This window comes from Melospiza melodia, chromosome 14 (genome assembly GCF_035770615.1).
Source record: "Melospiza melodia melodia isolate bMelMel2 chromosome 14, bMelMel2.pri, whole genome shotgun sequence".
Classification (NCBI taxonomy): Eukaryota; Metazoa; Chordata; class Aves; order Passeriformes; family Passerellidae; genus Melospiza; species Melospiza melodia.
This window is the reverse complement of record NC_086207.1, coordinates 19,967,955-19,986,651: the sequence shown is the minus strand read 5'-3', so window position 1 is coordinate 19,986,651 and position 18,697 is coordinate 19,967,955. Positions and strand designations below refer to the sequence as shown.

Genomic DNA, 18,697 nt, shown 5'->3' with positions numbered 1-18,697 from the left:
GGGCTGTGGGAAAAGAAAAGGAAAAGGAAGTAGCTGGGGTTGGAAGGGGAACTACAAAAAGATGATGTTGCGTAATTTCATTTTTATTTCCTCATTTCAGAGGTCACGCTGCTGCCCATGGTGCTCATTAACCCCCACACAACACGGGCTATGATTTCCTAAGGCACTTGCTTCATTTTAAGTTTCATTCACTTTCCTTTAAAATCCAAAATGGCCCAACCTAAGCTGCATCCCTTGGAGGCTGCACAGTGTTCAGCACAGTTCCCAAAAACCTTCAAATTCCAACACTGGTGTGAGATTCTGCCTGATGGCTAGAATCTAGAGGAAAGGATTGCCCAGCTGCTCAGAGGAAAGAGGGATTTCAGGAAAGCTGGAGAGCAGGAGGCCAGCAGCCCTGCTTTGCAGAGAGGGGCATCTCCATGCAAGGAGGATTTCAGCTCCATGTCCTGCTGTGGAAGATTCCACCTCACCCTCCCTTCCCTGGTGCTGGGACCTTCCCTCCCAGCCAGAGTTTCCATTTGGACTCTCAGAGTGGGCCAGTCCTGCCAGAGTTCCCGGGGCTCCCTGGGGGAGAGGGGTGTTTGCAAGGTCCACAGCAATGGGAGGAAATGCTGCAGTGTTATGCAATTTCCTTGTGATTCATATTCAGAAATCCTCAAAACAGCCAGGAATGAGTCTCTCAACTTTCAGCTCCAGAGATGCACAAGCCCAAGGGGTATAAATAGATATGACATTCCCTCAGAACTGGTAGCCCAAGTGGCTTTCCAGCCACACTGGGCCAGCCTGGGGAGCCATGGGCAGAGGAGCACAGACATTCCACACGAGTGTTTTGCAACCCTTTTATAAGGGCAAATGGGCTGGAGAGCAGAGCTCCAGCTGGAGCCTGGCCACCCTGGCTGACTCAGCTGCTGCTGGGTGTCTGCAGCACCCCCAGCACCCCAGAGAGCCCTGCCTGAGCAGGGAGAGCTGGGGACCCCACACTTCCCTCTCCACACCTCAGCTGCCTTTCCTCTTGATGCCTTCCCCACCAGAAGCCCAGGGATGCTCCTGACCGTGTCCCCACAGCCCCCAGCCTGTCCTGCAGGGCCCTCCATGGGCACAGGGGTGGCCAGAGCAGGGCTGGAGCTCTGGCACCCAGAGATGGCACCGGCCTGGGGCAGGGGGCACCCTGTACCTTGTCCCTGCAGCAGCAGGAAGGGCTCAGAGGAAGAATGGAGAGAAGAAAGAAGAGAAAAGGGAGATGGACCCTCCAAACCTGCCCCTGAGCTCGGCACTGGGACCTGCTTCACTGGGACACAGCCCTGGAGCAGCATCCCAGCAAAGCTCATGTACAAAAAGCCTGTTTCCTTGTTAAAAGCAGGACACCTGGCAACCTTGATGAAATCAGCCCTTGTTTCTGGCTCTGCCTTATCAACCCTGTTCTATTTCTGTCTGAGAGCCAGGTTTTCGTACTACAAGCAGGATTTTCAGAGCTAGACTACACTGTGTTGTGGTTAGAAATAACCTGCCCCGCTCTGAGAGCCAGAAGGATATAGATAGGAGTATGATCTCTCCCAGCCCACATCCCTGCAAACCTCTCTGCAGCAGGAGGGGAGGGAAAATTACGCCTTACTTTCCCAAGTGGAGAACTTGGCAGGGCAGCAGAACCCCACTGTGAAATGCTGGTTTATGTCATGCAGACAAAGCTGTTCACTTGGAAGAGGGTGGCCAGGGACCCTGGCAGCTCCTTCCTTCCTTCCTTCCTTTCCTCCCAACCTACTGTTCATCACAGTCAGAGCCACCTCCCACCTCGTGTCCCCCTTTCTCTCTCCTGCTCCTTCCTTCCAACACAAATTCCAGCTTCAAACTTATACCCTGGACCTGATCAAAGGACAGAAAAGAGAAATCTATCACAAACGCAGCATCTGGGGGGCTTGAATCCCCTACATGGGTCTTGCTCCTCTGTCTCTCGGAGCTGAGCTAAAGGATGGTTCTAATTAACAGCAAGCCCACATTTTATTACAAGTGCAGGCATTCCCAAGGGCCCCCGGAGCCGAGGCCAGCCGGGCTCCCCGCCAGCCAGCTGGGCTGCTGAGCTCAGCGCAGTTATATAACCCCGTTTGTCACCCAAGGGAGCAATCACCTGGGCCAGGATGGGGAAACCACCTGGGTGACACTGCCAGCTCCCCACGGCTCCCCCAGAGCAGGGAATGCAGCAGCAGCAGCCACGCTGGGCCGGGTGGGAGCTGAGCGTGTCAGATACGCTGCAGCCTGGAATAACCCAGCTAAAGGTCAACTGCTCCAACAAAATACATTTCTGGAATAACTAAAGCGCCTAAAGTTTCCCAGAGCGGCATTTCTAAGCGGGCCCAGCGAAGCAGACATGTTGGGATCACGGAATAACTGATTAAAAGTGAAAACTTGCACTGCTCTAAGCTTCCCCCAAGTTTTCTGGGATGCTTGAGCAACAGCTCGCACATCCTCCTGCGGCAGCTCTGCCTGGAGCCCGGCCAGCACACACGCCCTTCCTCCTCCCAACGTCTGCTGACGAACACGGGCTCTCAACACATCAAAACCAGCCTAATTTTAAATGACAGTGTCATCTTTATTTTTAAAACAACTGTAACACAGCCGTGCCTGGCGCTCCTCCTCTGTGAGAGAGGTTTGACACTGCCCGGGTGGCTCCGTGCCAGGACTGGCTCGGGCACCGCTGCCTGGAGCTTTAAGGACTGGGACACCCTGAGCTGAGACCCCTTTCAATGCCCCCTTTGGAGCTGGGGACACTGTGGGAAGGCAGCAGAAAGGGACACAGTCCCACCCCTCCTCTCCCACAGAGACTTCTCTAAGCCCAGGGTGGCTGCAGAGCTTTCTTGGCAATCCTGGGATGTGGCACAAGGTTCTTTCCTGGCCTTGGGAGCCAGCCCAACGGAGCTTTAAAGGCTCCTGGTGTCCCTGTCCAAAAGTGCAGCAGCACGTTTATCCCTCCCAGACAGGACCTGAAATTCCACAACACTCCCAACCTCCCTGGGAAACCCTCAGCCCTGCCTGGACCCACCCAGGGGCTGCCAGCACTCCCCACCACCATTCCCACCATCCAAATAATACTGGTGAGAGACAGCGCGGGACACATCCACCCTGCCATGGCCTGCTCCTGATCCCAGTCCTGCTCCTGATCCAATCCTGATCTCAGTCCTGCTCCTGATCCTGCAGAGCCCAGCTCCACACACAGATCTGCCAGCAATGACAAACCCAGGGTGAACACAGAAATAAAATTATCAAAATAACAGAGTCCAAAGACCTTCTTCTGGGGCTGCAGCTGGGAGGAGAAAAACCCCTGGGTGAGGGATGGTAATGGGGCTGCAGCAGGACAGTAAATCACTGCTTAAAACCAAATGTAAGACCCAATAAAGGAGGAAATAATGGAAGAGGCTGGCTTTGTGAGTCATTGTAGCATGAACCATTTACTTTAATTTTTAATTTAAAGTAGGAAACAATACTCTAATAGTCTATTTAAATTGGCAGGGAAATTTGTTCTCCCAACATGGAGCTATTCCCTGAATTTCTACATGTTTGTTGAATTGCCTGATCAAATAACTCGAAGCAGAGGTGATAAAGAGAGGAAAGGAAAGTGAGTGTGCTCTCTTTGGTGTGTCACTCCCGCTGAGCTCTGTGCCTCCCTGCCGAGGCTGCCAGCATGGCTGCAGGGTGGACAGCACGTTCCCACCAAACCATGACACCAAATCCCTGGGTGCAAGCGCCCTGCTCCCTGCCCTGGGGCTGGCTCACCTCTCTGGGCCCAGGCTCACAAACAAGTTGCTGCACGCAGCTGCTCCATCCTGTTCCACATCTGTGCTGCAATCCAGGTTCGATTATCCCCGTGGCCCAGGCACCCACAGACCCTGCCCACCCTGAGCACCACGCTCACCCCAGCCTGAGCCCAAACCCACCTGAACACACCTGCAGCAGAGCTGGTGGCTGTCCCACGTGGGAGATGAGTGCTGTGCCATGTCCTGTGCACCAGGACCCACAGCCTCGTCCCCAGCCCTGACCCTGTGAGCTCCTCTTGGCGTTATCAGCAGTGACAGAAGGAGATCAGTGGCTGTCACTGGGTCCCCACCAGAGACAACCAAAGGGAGAGCAAAACCCCACTGGTGTCCTGGGACCAGCCAGCCCAGCATCCAGGCAAAGCCAAACTTCCACAGCCAATTTCTGCAGCACAGGCCCCAAGGAAGAGCAAGGAATGCATTACAGCCACGGTGAGGTATTCACACCAGAGACAGGAGCTCTGCTCTGCTCCTGGACACCCCGACAGCACAGCTGCAACAAGAGGTCACTCACTTGCCAGAACTGGGTGGGACAGCACTTTTAGGTGTGTAAGAGCAATCCAGAGGGCTCTTTTCTCTTTTAAAAATTATCCATAATGCTTCTCTAAGTATTTTTCCCTGAAACTGCTTCTTAAGCAGAGGACAAACCCCAGCAGCCACAGGACTCCAGCTGGGCGAGCCGTCAGCCACTGCAGCAGCAGTTGCTGGAACCAGGAGTAAAAGCCTGAAGTCAAGGCTTAAGACCTCGCTGGCTTAAGTGCTTTAGAAGCAAAATAAAAGCTTACAAACTCCATGTAAAGTTAGTGCTATTACAGGCTTAAAGGGTTACCAAACAGGAGAGGGAGAGGGAGGGAGCAGCAGCAAGAGCACATGATCTGAGAATAACACGGAACATGACATGGACCGTGCTTCTCTGAGGATCCCCTGCTACCATCTTGTCCCCAAAAAGGACAAAGCATTTTTTGGGGAAACAATATTGAGCTGTGGGATGCAAAACAAGCCAAGCAGGGGCTGCCCTGGGCCGGTTTGGGTCCCAGGGGGACTCACCATCACCACAGCTCCCTGCACTGGGGGGTGGCACCGATGCTGCCCCCAGAGCATGGAGAGACTGAGCCCCAGTTCAGGGAAGGTTGTCTGGGCTGGGCAACAGAGTGGAGGCAAAGAGAAGCAGCAAACAATAGAAACTTACACACAGGAGTGGGCAGAGTGGGGAAAAAATGTTCTGTTCACTAAAGAGAGAGACAGGGAGATGGAGAAGCAGCAACAGGGATGACTCAGGTCATAGAGAACAACAAAAGAAATCTGCTGTAAGCAAACAAACTCAGGCAGGATGAAGGCCATGAAAACCTGCAAGACAGAGTACACAAAAAAACATATTTTCCAGCAAACCGACAAAAACACGTCTGTGGGACTGAGAGCACAATCAAAGCTGAGCATGAAAAGGGCTGTGAGGGAAGGCAGAGCAGAGCAGAGGCAGGCAGGGAGCAAACCCAGGGAGAGCAGAGCAGGAACAGGAACACGGCCACCACCCGCGCTCGCCCACGGGCTGCCCCTGCTCAGAGCTCAGGCCACAGACACCGCCTGTGCCCACGGGTGCTCTGGGTGAGCCTTCCTCCACCATCCCTGACAGCTGAGATGGATTCGCAGCACAGAGCGCATCTGCAGCTCCAGTGAGTGCCAGGGCAGTACAAGGGCTTGGGAGGAGAGCAGGGGGTGCCTGTCCTTCCCCCTGCTGCAGCCACACTGGGACTGGAGTCCTTCAAGTGAATTTATTTCTTGAATGAGCCAAAATAACAGGAATGCCGAGGTTGAAAGCACTGGAGTGAGTTCAAAGGACAGCGTTTCCACTGGGAAATAAATCTCTCACCATTTTGTATAATTAGACAAGGAAAACGAAAAACTATTTCAGAAAGAATTCCCAGAAGAAATATCCAAGGAGGAGGTGAGAGGTGTGCTGGGCAGGAATGCGGGGCTGGGCTCTGCTGCCAGTGCCACAGGAACACGGGTGGCATCTCCAGCAGCAGGGCTGGAGGAGCTCCAGGACCACTGAGAGATGTGCCAGGACCACCGACAGGTGTGCCAGCAGGGACACCGACAGGTGTGCCAGCAGGGACACCGACAGGTGTGCCAGCAGGAGCACCGACAGGTGTGCCACCAGGAGCACCGACAGGTGTGCCACCAGGACCACCGACAGGTGTGCCACCAGAACCACCGACAGGTGTGCCAGCAGGGACACCGACAGGTGTGCCACCAGGACCACCGACAGGTGTGCCACCAGAACCACCGACAGGTGTGCCACCAGGACCACCGACAGGTGTGCCAGCAGGGACACTGACAGGTGTGCCACCAGAACCACCGACAGGTGTGCCAGCAGGGACACCGACAGGTGTGCCAGCAGGGACACTGACAGGTGTGCCACCAGAACCACCGACAGGTGTGCCAGCAGGGACACTGACAGGTGTGCCAGCAGGGACACCGACAGGTGTGCCAGCAGGGACACCGACAGGTGTGCCAGCAGGAGCACCGACAGGTGTGCCAGCAGGAGCACCGACAGGTGTGCCAGCAGGGACACCGACAGGTGTGCCAGCAGGAGCACCGACAGGTGTGCCAGCAGGAGCACTGGGGCAGGGCACGGGCAGCTCCAGAGGCACATCCAGAGTGACACCCAGCCCGTGTGGAGGAGCCAGCACACACTGAGGGGACACACTGCAGGAGGGGGAGGCAGAGAACAGAGGAGGGACACGGGAGGTTTGGGGCTGTGAGTCTGGGGACACAGCCGGGAGGTGAGCGCTGTCCCCACTCCGAGCAGCCCCTCAGCCCCTGGGTGTGGGCCGGGGTCACATCACGGCCCGGGGGCGCGGGTGCGGTGTCACCCCGGGCACAGGGGCCGATAGTGGCCGGTCTCAGCTGCCATCTAGTGGGGAGCAGCCACGGCTCCGGCACTGCTGGGGGAAAAGCCCTCCCAGCCCATCTTCCCCACTCTGTCCCCAGCCCAGAGCCCCCAGTGCCACCTCCAGCCCTTCCTTGGGCACTCCAGGATGGGCACTCCAAACCTCCCTGGGCAGTTCCAGTGCCTGAGCACCCTTTCCATGGGGAAATTCCTGCTGTGCCCACCCTGAGCCTGCCCTGAGCCCCCTTTCCATGGGGAAATTCCTGCTGTGCCCAGCCTGAGGCCGTTCCCTCTGCTCCTGTCCCTGCTCCCCAGAGCACAGCCCAACACCCCCCGGCTGTGCCCTCCTGTAAGGGAGTTGTGCAGAGCCACAAGGGCCCCCTGAGCCTCCTCCTCCTCCTCACTCATTCACCACAACCTTACCTAAACACTTACCTTGCCCTTTGCCACAAGACACAGCCTAATTTGTGCCTCTCCTAAACCCACAGCCCAGCACAGCCACCATCAGCCAACACAGCTTTTATTCCTGACTCAGGTTCCAAGGAAGTTTCAGAATCGCCCTGGCCTCCACCACATACATTTGCAAACTGCATCAGCAGAGGAGAAAATCCATAAGAAACTGATCCTGAGTATCTTAACAAAACCAAACACCGCTGCTCCGTCATGGAGTTAGCAGTTTCTCCTGTTTCCAGCCTCTGCAACATGGAAGAAAACCCAAAGTCAACACGGGGGCTTTATCCAAATGAATAACAAGTGGTAAGAGTTAACGGCGTGATGAGGGCTGTCTGGAGCTGCTCTGACTGGGAGACACAGTGTAAATCTTCTCAAGTTGTGACAAATGTCTTGGCTAATGCAGCCACATTCTATGTTTAAATCTCACTAAGATGTAATTTGACATTTGGGTTTACTTTTTTCATTATAATTAAGACACAAACTCCAGTCCGCGCTAATCTCTGCACAGGCTGAATTTGCTCATGGAATTACCATCCCCACCGTGCCAATCCTTCCCCACACTCTGCAGTCAAATCAAAGGCAAACCAGACATTCTTTCCAGTAGGGTTCTGGTTACAGAAGTACAGTCAAAGCACAGGATGAATATTTCTAGGAGTCCAAAGGTCAAACTCTCATCTCTTGCTCAAGGAAATCCCCACGGAATAGGTAACACGAAGATAACACGCTGCAGCCCGGTGTCTGTCGTAAGATAAGAACCCAAACAGAACAGCCCACAGCTGCATTTTTGATGGATGGAGGAGGATAGCTGAGGACAGGGAGCTGCCTCATGTGTCAACACACTCCACCTTCAGCAGCAAAGTGTGTCCTGGATCCCTTTCCATGCAGGCAGCATTCCCATCGCTCCCACTCCACACCTGCAAGGGCAGTGTGAGCAATGAAGCGCCACAAGGTGTGGCATTAATGCACAGCCACAGCCCTGACACCGTGCTGGGTGAGCCAGCTGCCCTCAGCTCAGCCGATGGGCACGACAGGGGAGAGCAGCAGCACACAGGCGGCTTGGAAGGAGCTGTCATGACCAGATTGTGGAACAGGATAATCCAGAAAGCCCTGTCCTGGTTGCTCCACAGAACCTTTGGCATGCACAGCTCCTTGCAAGCACCCAGGATGTGTGTCTGCACCTCTGCAGAGCGGCTCTGCTCCTGTGCTGCCCCTGGCACCATCAGCAGCTCACACACAGCTGGGTGAGCGCTTTCCTGCAGCTCCCATGGCAGCTGAGTGGCTTTGCCATCCCTGCCACGGCAGCTCCCAGCACGGGTGGGCAGTGGGAGGCAGGGGAGCAGGCTGGAGGAGCACAAGACTCCATTCAGATGAGGAGCAGCAGTGCCCATTTTGTTTCTGAGGAAATGGTGCCACCAGAATCAAGGCAGGGGGTTGTTTAGGAGGGTTCAAGACAGCTGGCACCTGCAGCTGGAGAGGGTTGTGCCACTATAGCTGCCTCAGGGATAAAGAGCCAAAGGTGGAGGAGCAGGCTGGGCCCTTTCCAACAGGTGACAGAAAAAGGGAGCAGAGGCTGTCACAGAACCAGAGAATCATGGAATGGTTTAAATTGGAAGGGCCCTTAAACCTCATCCAGTCCTACCCTCTGCCCTGTTCAACCTGGATCTGGACCAGGGATGGGGCAACCACAGCCTCTCTGGGCGGGTGTAAATTGGAGCAAGAGAGGTTCAACCTTGGGGTCAGGAGGCCAGGGCAGCAGCTGGGCTGGAGCCCAGGCAGGCTGTGCCCTCTCCTCCCTCGGATGCTCTGAGCTCCTGACCTGAGCAACCTGCTCTGAGCAGGAGGCTGGACCAGAAACCTCCTGAGCTCCCGTCCTACCTGAATTACCTGATGGATCCACAGCTCCAGGCTGGGACCTGGCTGCAATCCACCACGCAATCCCTTCCCTGAAATGCAGGGCAGCACCTCCCACACGCAGCCTCCTGCTCTCCCAGCTGCTGCACGTTCCAAAAGCGAGTGCCTGACCAGGTCCAGCACTCAGAACAGTCTCGTGTGTCCATGCCTCACCTGGCTCCAACGAACATTTCTCCTGACAAACAAGAACCTTTCCAAGGATCTGGGGGGGTCTGCTCAAACCTGCTCAAATAGCCCAGGCTGCTCTGGCTCTCCACATGGCTTCTCTCCATATCCCAAAACGCTGTTGGCCACAGGCACAGAGGCCACAGACTGTCCTGGCTGCTCAGCAGCGCTGTAAATGCCACAGGAGAGTCACCCCACAAAGCTGGGACGTGCCACACCGTGACCCCAGCACCCCCTGAGGGACCTGCTCAGAGCCAGCCAACGCTCCTCAAGCTGGCAGCGAGGTTCGCAAATGCATTCCAAAATAAAAACTAACAACAGCGAGCTTTCTGCAAACGTCCAGAATCCCTTCCAGAGGTGAGGAAGCCTTTGGCACAGCAGGAGCAGACACGGGGAACGGGGGCCGCGCTCCTCCGCTCACACGAAAGCTCCGATCCTCCAGCAGCCCCAGGAACGGCTGCCAAGGAGCCGCGGGACTCCAAAAGCCCTGCAAATCTGCAACGCACTTTCTTCCACTGCTCTTTTTGCCATGTTTTCCTTTCAGCACGGCAGAGCAGCATGTTTGTGCTGGCCAAGCCTACCCTCCTCCTCTCCACCGCACCTCCAAGCAATCCAAGCACGGGAGATACAGTATTACCTCAAATATTTAACCAAGGGATTAAAGGATTCTCTTGGCAGGAGGCAGAGGCTGCCCCACGGTTACAGCTCCCTGCCTGGCTGGCAGGCTCTGCAGGGAGCGCTCTGCCCAGGCTCCTGAGGGATCACCACGACTCCGCTTTGTGCCCCAAAATGGCTGCTCACCGGCTCCCGGCCGTCCATGGCCTCCATCCAGAGCCGCCGGTCCTCCTCCGAGAGCGCCTGCATGGTGATGACCCCGGGCCTGCGGAGAAAGGGGACGCTGTCAATGAACTGCAGCATGGGGAGCAGGGTGGCACAGATGAAGGTTTCATGAGAGGGAGAGGGAAGCGGGACAAGCTCCCTCCCAGGCAAGCCCCAGCGCAGGAGGACAAAAGCCATGGACACCCCTGCAGGTGCCGGCCAGGGTCAGCAAGGAGCAGAGGGCATCTCCAACAATCAGCACACCGTTCCAGTGGTTTTGTGTGAGAGCTGGGTGCCAAGTTCCTCCTCTGGCCCCCGGCCAGCCAGCTCACCTGCACTGGGTAGAGCACGTGCATGCAATGGCAGGAGAAGGCAAGGAAGGTAGGCAAGGAAGGGAAGCAAGCAAGCAGAGCCCCACACATCCCAGCCCGTGTCTCAGCAGCACCCCGAGCACCAGGCTCACAGAGGAGACCTTCTGCTGTGCCAAGTGCTTCATCCCCGAGGCGCCTGTGCCCTCATGGCTGTGCCCTCATGGCTGTGCCCTGTCCATACCCTGCTGCAGGACACAGCAGTGGCAGTGACACGATGCTGGCCCGTGTCCCCCTCCAGGAGCAGGGCAGCAGCCCCAGGGTGTCCAGGGTGCTGCTCCTGCCCCCAGCACTGTCACACACACCACAGCCCTGGGCTGCCCTGCCAACCCAGCCTCCAACAGGCAGCCCTGGGACTGCTCATTTACTGTAATGAGAGGGGAAGGGACAGGCCAGGGTGCTGCACACACGGCACAGGAGCGGGGACAGCAGTGGCACTGCCCTTGCCCGAGGGCCAGCGCCACCTCCATGCTCCTCAGTGGATGCTGTGCCTGCTCCTGGACCCCCCTTTCCAGCAAGGAGTCAAAGCTCCATTGCCTGCTCTGTGACCTGCAGGGTGAGGGTGGATTTGACCAGACACAGTGTTTGCACAGCCTCAGGTGTGGGGACACAGAGGGTGGGAGCCGTGACCCCAGCCCAGGGCTGCCATCCCTCTGTGCCCTGCTTGGCTGTGAGCTCCCAGGGCTTCCATCCCCACACCCCGGCCCATCCTGCAGCCTGGATCCCAACACGCTCAGCTGGCCAAGCCTGCTCCTCCCAGCCTTGTGCCTTTGGGCTGGTCTGCATCCCCCCAGGGCTGCTCCCAGACAGACAGACCTGTCCGTGTGTCTGTCTGGTGCTGCTGCTCCCAGGCTCAGCAGAGCAGGGGCTCTGGAAGGACACGGGATCACTGCTCCAGTGCTGCAGGGCACAGGGAAGGAGGGAAGGGGATTAAACCTCAGGAGCTGCCAAGCACCTGCAGAGTGAGCACTGAGCACGTAGGCTCTGCTCAGTACTCGACCCCTAAACCTGATAAAGGTGGGCAGAGGGGTGATTTCTAACTTGAACTCCCCAAGGCTGGTTCAGCCGGAAAACGTGAGCTGCACCAACGCTCTGCAGATGCCCTTTGGTCCTTGATAAGAGCCTGTAAGAAAATTAAACTTTAACAGGGGCTCTCAAGAGGTGGGCTTGGCCCCTCGGCTGCTGCTCTGTGGCACGCACAGGGCAGGGACCGAGGATTAACCCTTCTCCTAACTGCACTCCCCATGCAGCCAGCCCAGCTCTCAGCAGGCACACGGCAGCTCAGCCCTGTCCCACCAGGGGAAGCTGTGCCCAGGTCCAAAAACCAGACATAATGTGCTTGATCTCTGCTAATCCCACTGGTGAGTCAGTCAATACTCACCAGCTTAGTGGTTTGGAAGTTTACTCACTTAGGAGGGAAGAGGAAACCACTTAACCATCGCCTCATCTGCGAGGGAAAATGCTCCACATCCAGCAGCAAATATGCTCAAAACACTGCACAAAGCTCCTTGTTGTGCAGGTACAGAGTGACTCAAGAGCAGCCCCTGGTACCTGGGGAGATGCAGTGGCCACTTGAGCCAGGCCTTAGGTCTGACTTTAAGCCAAGCTGCTGCTGAAGGCACAGACACCTTAGTCAGAAAGCCCTGGAAGGGTTCTAGCTGAGCTAGGGACACACAGGAAAGGAAATACTGGCATTTCTGTCTCTTTAGCCAGAGAAATAGAGAAATTTAAGCCCTCCATTCATGGCATGCTGGGCACTGGACTCCAGCAGAGCACGGTGCCTGAGTGGCAGTGCTGGTATCTGGAGTGCCAGCTTCCCTCAGCACAGGGCAGAGAGGTGATAACAGCAAATGTTTGTTCTGCCTCTGAGCAGATAACAACTCCTCGGGCTTCACTTCAAAGTCAAACTTCTTTAACAGCATGAGGGGAGGGGCTGTGAAACTGAATCAAACCCAATTTCCATTGCAAATAGCCCTGCATTTCCTCCCCCAGTGTTTATTTGCCAGGGCACCCATTGCATCACTTTCCTGAGCAGAACCATCTTCCTGGCTGTGATAAATTTAAAATGCACCCACACATTACTGCCTCATCCATTATGGATGGGGCCGAGGCCCACGGGGTTCTGTGTGCTCCCAGCCAGGTCGGGTGTTTGGCACTGGATCAGCCTCCTGCCAGCACTGGAAACACAGCTCCATCCTCACCAGAACCAGGAAACACTGCTGGGAACACAGCTCCATCCTCACCAACCCTTCTGGAAATACAGCTCCATCCCCACCAAAACCAGGAAACACAGCTCCATCCCCACCAACCCTTCTGGAAATACAGCTCCATCCCCACCAAAACTAGGAAACACAGCTCCATCCTCACCAACTCTTCTGGAAACACAGCTCCATCCTCACCAGAACCAGGAAACACTGCTGGGAACACAGCTCCATCCCCACCAACCCTTCTGGAAACACAGCTCCATCCTCACCAACCCTTCTGAAAACACAGCTCCATCCCCACCAAAACCAGGAAACACTGCTGGAAACACAGCTCCATCCTCAGCAGGAAACACTGCTGGGAACACAGCTCCATCCTCACCAACCCTTCTGGAAATACAGCTCCATCCCCACCAAAACCAGGAAACACAGCTCCATCCTCACCAACTCTTCTGGAAACACAGCTCCATCCTCACCAGAACCAGGAAACACTGCTGGGAACACAGCTCCATCCCCACCAACCCTTCTGGAAATACAGCTCCATCCTCACCAACCCTTCTGAAAACACAGCTCCATCCCCACCAAAACCAGGAAACACTGCTGGAAACACAGCTCCATCCTCAGCAGGAAACACTGCTGGAAACACAGCTCCATCCTCACCAACCCTTCTGGGAACACAGCTCCATCCTCACCAGCACTAGGAAATTCTGCCTGCACACAGCTCCATCCTCACTGAGCCTCCTCAGGACCAACCCCTCTCACAGCCATGGCAAAACCCTGCTCTGCCCTCCTTTCCCAAAAGAGCAGCAAAACTGATCTGTCCTTGTCCCTTCACCCAACAAACAACCCCGAATCCTGGGGGTCACTTATGCAGATAATTATTTATAAAATAACACACAGTAAATACAGATTTTGCTGTGGGCAGCTCCCACCTCCTCCCAGCACAGGATGTACCTGTGCCCAGGTGGGGCCAGCGCACCCCAGCCGTGCCCCGAGGGCAGCAGGACACCCTCCTGGACCTGAGCTCTTGTGGCAAACACACCAAGGAGCTGCTGGTGCACTCCCAGGTGCTGCATCCCACACCTCCACCTGCACTCCACACTTCCCACCACAGCCCTCTGCCTTTTTCTGGGACACAGGGAGGGGAAGGGACATTTTGGGATCAGAAGAAATCCATTTATAAATGGGGTGAGTGTAGGAGGGTGAGACTAGAGCAGAACATGGCAAACACTTAATAAGAAAGAATATTTTCAATATGCTACAATCTAAAAATGGAAGATTTTTCCATATGAGACAACACAGGAAATTTGAATTTTCTCAATATCTCAGCTTTTGTGACAAATGGCCTGGCCTTAAGGAGCTGTGACTAAGCACACTGAGAAAATGAGAAACTGCAATAGCTTTTCCTTCTTCCAGGAAAACAAACAAATAAGGAAAGCAATAGAAACAGATAAGAACTTCCAACTGCTGTAGCAGCTTATCACAGCGAGACAATCTAAACTGCTGATGAAAACACACAAGAGTGCATTAATAACAGGGGCTGAGTGCACTGAGATGTTCCCAGAGCAGAGCAGCCCTGACAGGAGCCCATGGCCACGGGCCTGGCACCAGCAACCAGGTGCGACCCCAAAAATGCTGGGGAGCAAAGCTGGAATTAAGGGGGAGATTGACCCCCAAAATACAGGTGTGGTGCCAGTCCCCCTGGGGGCACCCACAGGGCAATGGTGGTGCCTGCAGAGCTCACTGCTCTCCTGACACACCAAACCCTGCATCTGAAGGGCTCCTGCTCCCCTAAAAGCCAGCTGGCACTCAGAGCAGTTTGCTTCTGGCCCACAGCAATGACCTACATTATCCTAAATGACACAGCCTTTGTCATCACTCAAATGAGATCCTCCTCCTCCTCCTCCCCAGGGTAAGACAGTGCCTGACATCCCTGCTCACCTTGTTTACAAACCTGATTTAATGTGCAGAGACTACAAACGAGTTCAGTTAATGAGAAAAGAGCATTAGCAGTAAAACACAGTGTCCATCACGCTGGGGGTGTATTTCAGGCAGACCCAAAACACCATTTGGGGTTAATTTTGCTGTAACAACACTTCTAACTTGCTATACTGAACATGAGAGCCATTTGTAAATGCCAAGGCCAGGCTGGATGGGGGTTGGAGCAACCTGGCCTAGTGCAAGGTGTCCCTGCCCATGGCAGGGGGTGGGATGAGATGGGTTCTAAGGTCCAACAGAAACTATTCTGGGATGCTGAGACAAGGAAGCAATGCTGTAATAACAGACCAGGCTCCAGATTTTCAGCTTGGTTGTGCTGAATCATCTTTACAGGAGAAAAACACACTTTTTTTCACACCTAGGAAGGAACAGCTCTTGGCTGGTGCTATTTAGGGAGTTCCTGCTGAGCTCCAGCCCTCAGCCTGTGCTGTCTGAGCTCCCAAAGTGCAGGGCTGTCGAAAGTTTCTGTGGTTCAGTGTGTGAAGCAAGGCCGAGGCTGCCACCTCCAGGCTGCCTGGGAGCTGTGGGACAGCCAAGGCTGGAGCTGGCAGGGCGGATGGAGGTGATTTCAGCACAGCCTGCACTGACAGCAGGACCCAGATCTGCCCCAGGGACAGGGAGACAGGCTGGGCACAGCACAGCAAAACTTCTTTCCTCTTCCTCTTAAGTTTATCCAATATTTTAGACATCTAATGACAAATTCTGATACCAATAGAATGCAGAGCTGCCTGTATATTGGGGAAAAAACAGCTTTTTCCTTCAGGCGTGTCCTGCTCTCCTGCTCTCTCAGGCAAATCCCTGCAGCAGGGACGTGCACATGAGAGGAGAAATTCCCCAGGTTTCCCCTTCCTGTGCTACTCCACTGCCATGATTTACATGGAGCATGCAGGTTTCTGGAGCAGCTCCTGATCCCATGCCTGGCAGGCTCCAAACATCAAGGAAAGCTTCAGCTGCCTCTGAACACTCTAAAGAAAATTATTGAGGCTCCACTCTCCCTCTCCCGCTTTTTCGTTTGGTTTTCACATTATAAAAAAATATCCTCAGGGCACAGCAAAAAAAGATTTTCTGTGTCAGCAGAAACACTGGTGGTTTCTGGAGAAAAGCACAGCCCCAGAGAGTGGGAGGCAGCCCCAGGTTATCTCCAGCCTCAGCCAGCACAGGCAGGGCTCCATCACCCAACCCTCCCTGCCACGGGCTGGCACCGAAACGCTGCCCAAGGCTGGACAGGGGCCATTCCAGCATTATCCAACACCCAGATTTCAATGAACTTGGGTTTTTCTGAGACCTCCAGGAATTCCTGCAGATGGGAGGAGAGCTGGACAGGCACACAACTGGGAGAGCACACTGAGTGCCTTTGGAGCAGGGAACTCCTGCAGTGAGGAGACCCCAGGCAGTGACTGATTCCTCTTGGAACAGCAACAGCAGCCTGGCTTTCCTGTTTGTGAGTGCAAGCCATGCATGATGCCAGCTGGTATGGTACAGCTCCCAGTCCTGGTGCCAGAGATTGAACCCAACCCACACACACCTCTGGTCCAGCTGCTGTGGGATAAGTCACAGCTGAAGTGTTTTCCTTCTTCAGGAAAAAGGAATGGAAGGAGGCACAAGCCAGAGTCCATTATCAGCATCCATGATGAACCAGTAACAGCCAGCCCAGCAGGAAAGCTGACACTGTTCCAATGCTGGAAGAGGCAGCACATCCCTCCAGCACAGCCACAGAGCCTTCTCCAGGCTGGCAACCCTCACCTTGTGTGGCCAGAGGCTGCAGAAGTGCTAAAACACCCTCAAAGCCAGAGAGACTTGAGTCAGAGAGGCTTGTAAACCAAAGCACTGACTCAACACACGGAGAGCACCTGGCTGGGAAAGGTGTGACTCCTTGGATTAATGCTTTCCACTCACTGAGGTGTGACTGACAGAGAGGAACTGCACAGGAACTGTCCCACAGCCAGGAGCAGGAGCACAGGAACAGGAGCACAAGGAGCACAGAGCACAAGGAGCACAGAGCACAAGGAGCACAAGGAGCACAAGGAGCAGGAGCACAGCCTTTCCCTTCCCTCCCCAGGCCAGCACAGCCCCAGGAGGCTCCTGGCAGCACCCACCGATCCACAGCCTCCACATCAAAGCAGAACCTCTTCTCAATGGTGTCTGTTTTCCGCCGGGTGCAGGATTTCAGGGTGACAGCTTCATCTTCCCCCTGAGAAGAGACAAAATCTCAGCTGAGGCTGAGAGCAACCAGCAGCCACAGGCCTGTCCCCAGCTGTCAATGAGCAGGTTCAGACCTGGGGGATCTGGCAACAGCACCCTGCTAAAAACATCCATTTATATCTCTGACAGGAGGACTTGTCTGTTTACCCTTACTTAGTCCAAAACCTTTCATGAGGAGCCTTCCCTTCAGGATGCCCACCATTCAATCTGTGCATAAAGCACCACACAACCCATTCTTCATGGGGCAGGTACTGCTGGACCATGGGCAAAATCAGCTTTATTTTCCATTGCTGCACACACTCCTGCTGGCAGTTTGCACTCCACGCTGCATTTTTGGCAGCACTGTGCACACGAGGACTCCTAACAGGAGCAAACACGTCCTAAAATGTTTATTGTATAACAAAGCAATGACAAAACCATTCTCCCAGCCCGTGAGTGCCTCTCTGCATCCCAGCCGAACTGGATTTCCAGAGGGCTGAGCTCAGGATCTGTGAGCACTGCTGTCCTCTGCTGGAGGGAATCCTGCCTCAGCCCCTGCCAGCACACACACTGCCCCTGCAACTGTGAAATTCCACTCATGACTTAAGAGAAAATGAATTCTGAAGGAGTTCCTGGAGACAGACACTTTTCTGGGCTCCCTGTGCTGTTCCTGATGACACCTTGGCTGACCACCCTGTTCCCTGACATCACCATTCTTCCAGGAAACACATTTAGAATCACTTAGATTGGAAAAGACCTCAAAGATCAGAGTGTAAAAGCTGCCCAGAACAGCCAAGCCCACCACTGATCCATGTCCTCACGTGCCACAACCACACATCCATTAAATGCCCCCAGGGAGGGTGACTCCCTGGTTCCTATCCATTAACTCTTCCCCAGAGCCACCACCACTCATCTCCTGGCACCCAAACCCTCCCTGGCACTCAGTCCTGCCCATCCCACAGAATCCCCAGCCCCAAGCCCCAGGGCTGCTCCATGCCCAGATGTGCATGGTGGTCACCACTGACAGACCCTGGAGCCCAGCACGGGCACCATCTCATGGCAGGGTGGTGCCAGCCACAGGTGAAGCACAGCCCTGCACAGGGGCTCAGCCTGGCCCTGCACAGCCCTGGGTGCTGGGAGAGCCCTGCGAAGGGAAGGGACCAGACAAAACACAGTACACAGCCACTGCTGATTACAGGGCTGGGATATGTTCATGCTGAGCTATAATGAAGATGCTCCAAGGCAAGAGGAAATTAATTTTAGAAGCTTCCCTGCCCACAGCTGGCTCCCTGTGCCAGCAGGAAGCCGTGTGAGAGCCTGTCCAGGTGCCCCAGGCTCTCCCCAGCAAGGGGATTGTGCTTGCAAACTGTCCCAGCTGGGAACTCTGTGCAGGGGCCTATTGTTCCTGCTGCACAGAGCAGCAAAGCCAGCCCTGGATACACCCTGGGAGCTGGGACACAGCCCTGGGAGCACTGGGACAGCCCTGGAGCACTGGGACAGCCCTGGAGCACTGGGACACGGCCCTGGAGCACTGGGACACGGCCCTGGAGCACTGGGACACGGCCCTGCTCCCAGCCAGCACCCACTCACCCCTTTCCCTCCTGCTCCCAGCCCTCACTCACCCCTTTCCCTCCTGATTTCTGGTCAAAGGGCACCATGGTGATGCGCTTGGATTCCCTCTGGTAGGTGCAGTAATGCTTCACCCAGGAAGTCCCAAAGTGACCTGCAGAGCAAGCACAGGGTTCATGCCCAGAGCAGTTCCAGTGCCCCCCATCAGACCCTGCTGTGTCTGACCATCGTTTCACGTGCCAGGCTCCTGTACCTAACAGAATGCTGGCAGGATTCTCCCTGGCTGCCCCATGCCCACTGCCAGGGCTCTGTGCCTGCTGGATCAGCCTTTGTGCCCCT

General features: G+C 55.2%; 1 protein-coding gene across 3 annotated transcripts in view; it reads right to left on the bottom strand.

Annotated features, from left to right (window-relative positions):
• ARHGAP26 (Rho GTPase activating protein 26) overlaps nucleotides 1–18,697 on the bottom strand; it is a 99,893-nt gene that overhangs the window by 57,990 nt on the left and 23,206 nt on the right. For all 3 annotated transcript variants that reach the window (XM_063169109.1, XM_063169110.1, XM_063169111.1), the window contains exons 9-11: nucleotides 18,412–18,512; nucleotides 16,705–16,799; nucleotides 10,024–10,102 (exon numbers count right to left, since the gene is read on the bottom strand). In XM_063169109.1, the coding sequence (XP_063025179.1) occupies nucleotides 10,024–10,102; nucleotides 16,705–16,799; nucleotides 18,412–18,512 (275 nt within the window). The remainder of the gene's footprint in view (nucleotides 1–10,023; nucleotides 10,103–16,704; nucleotides 16,800–18,411; nucleotides 18,513–18,697) is intronic.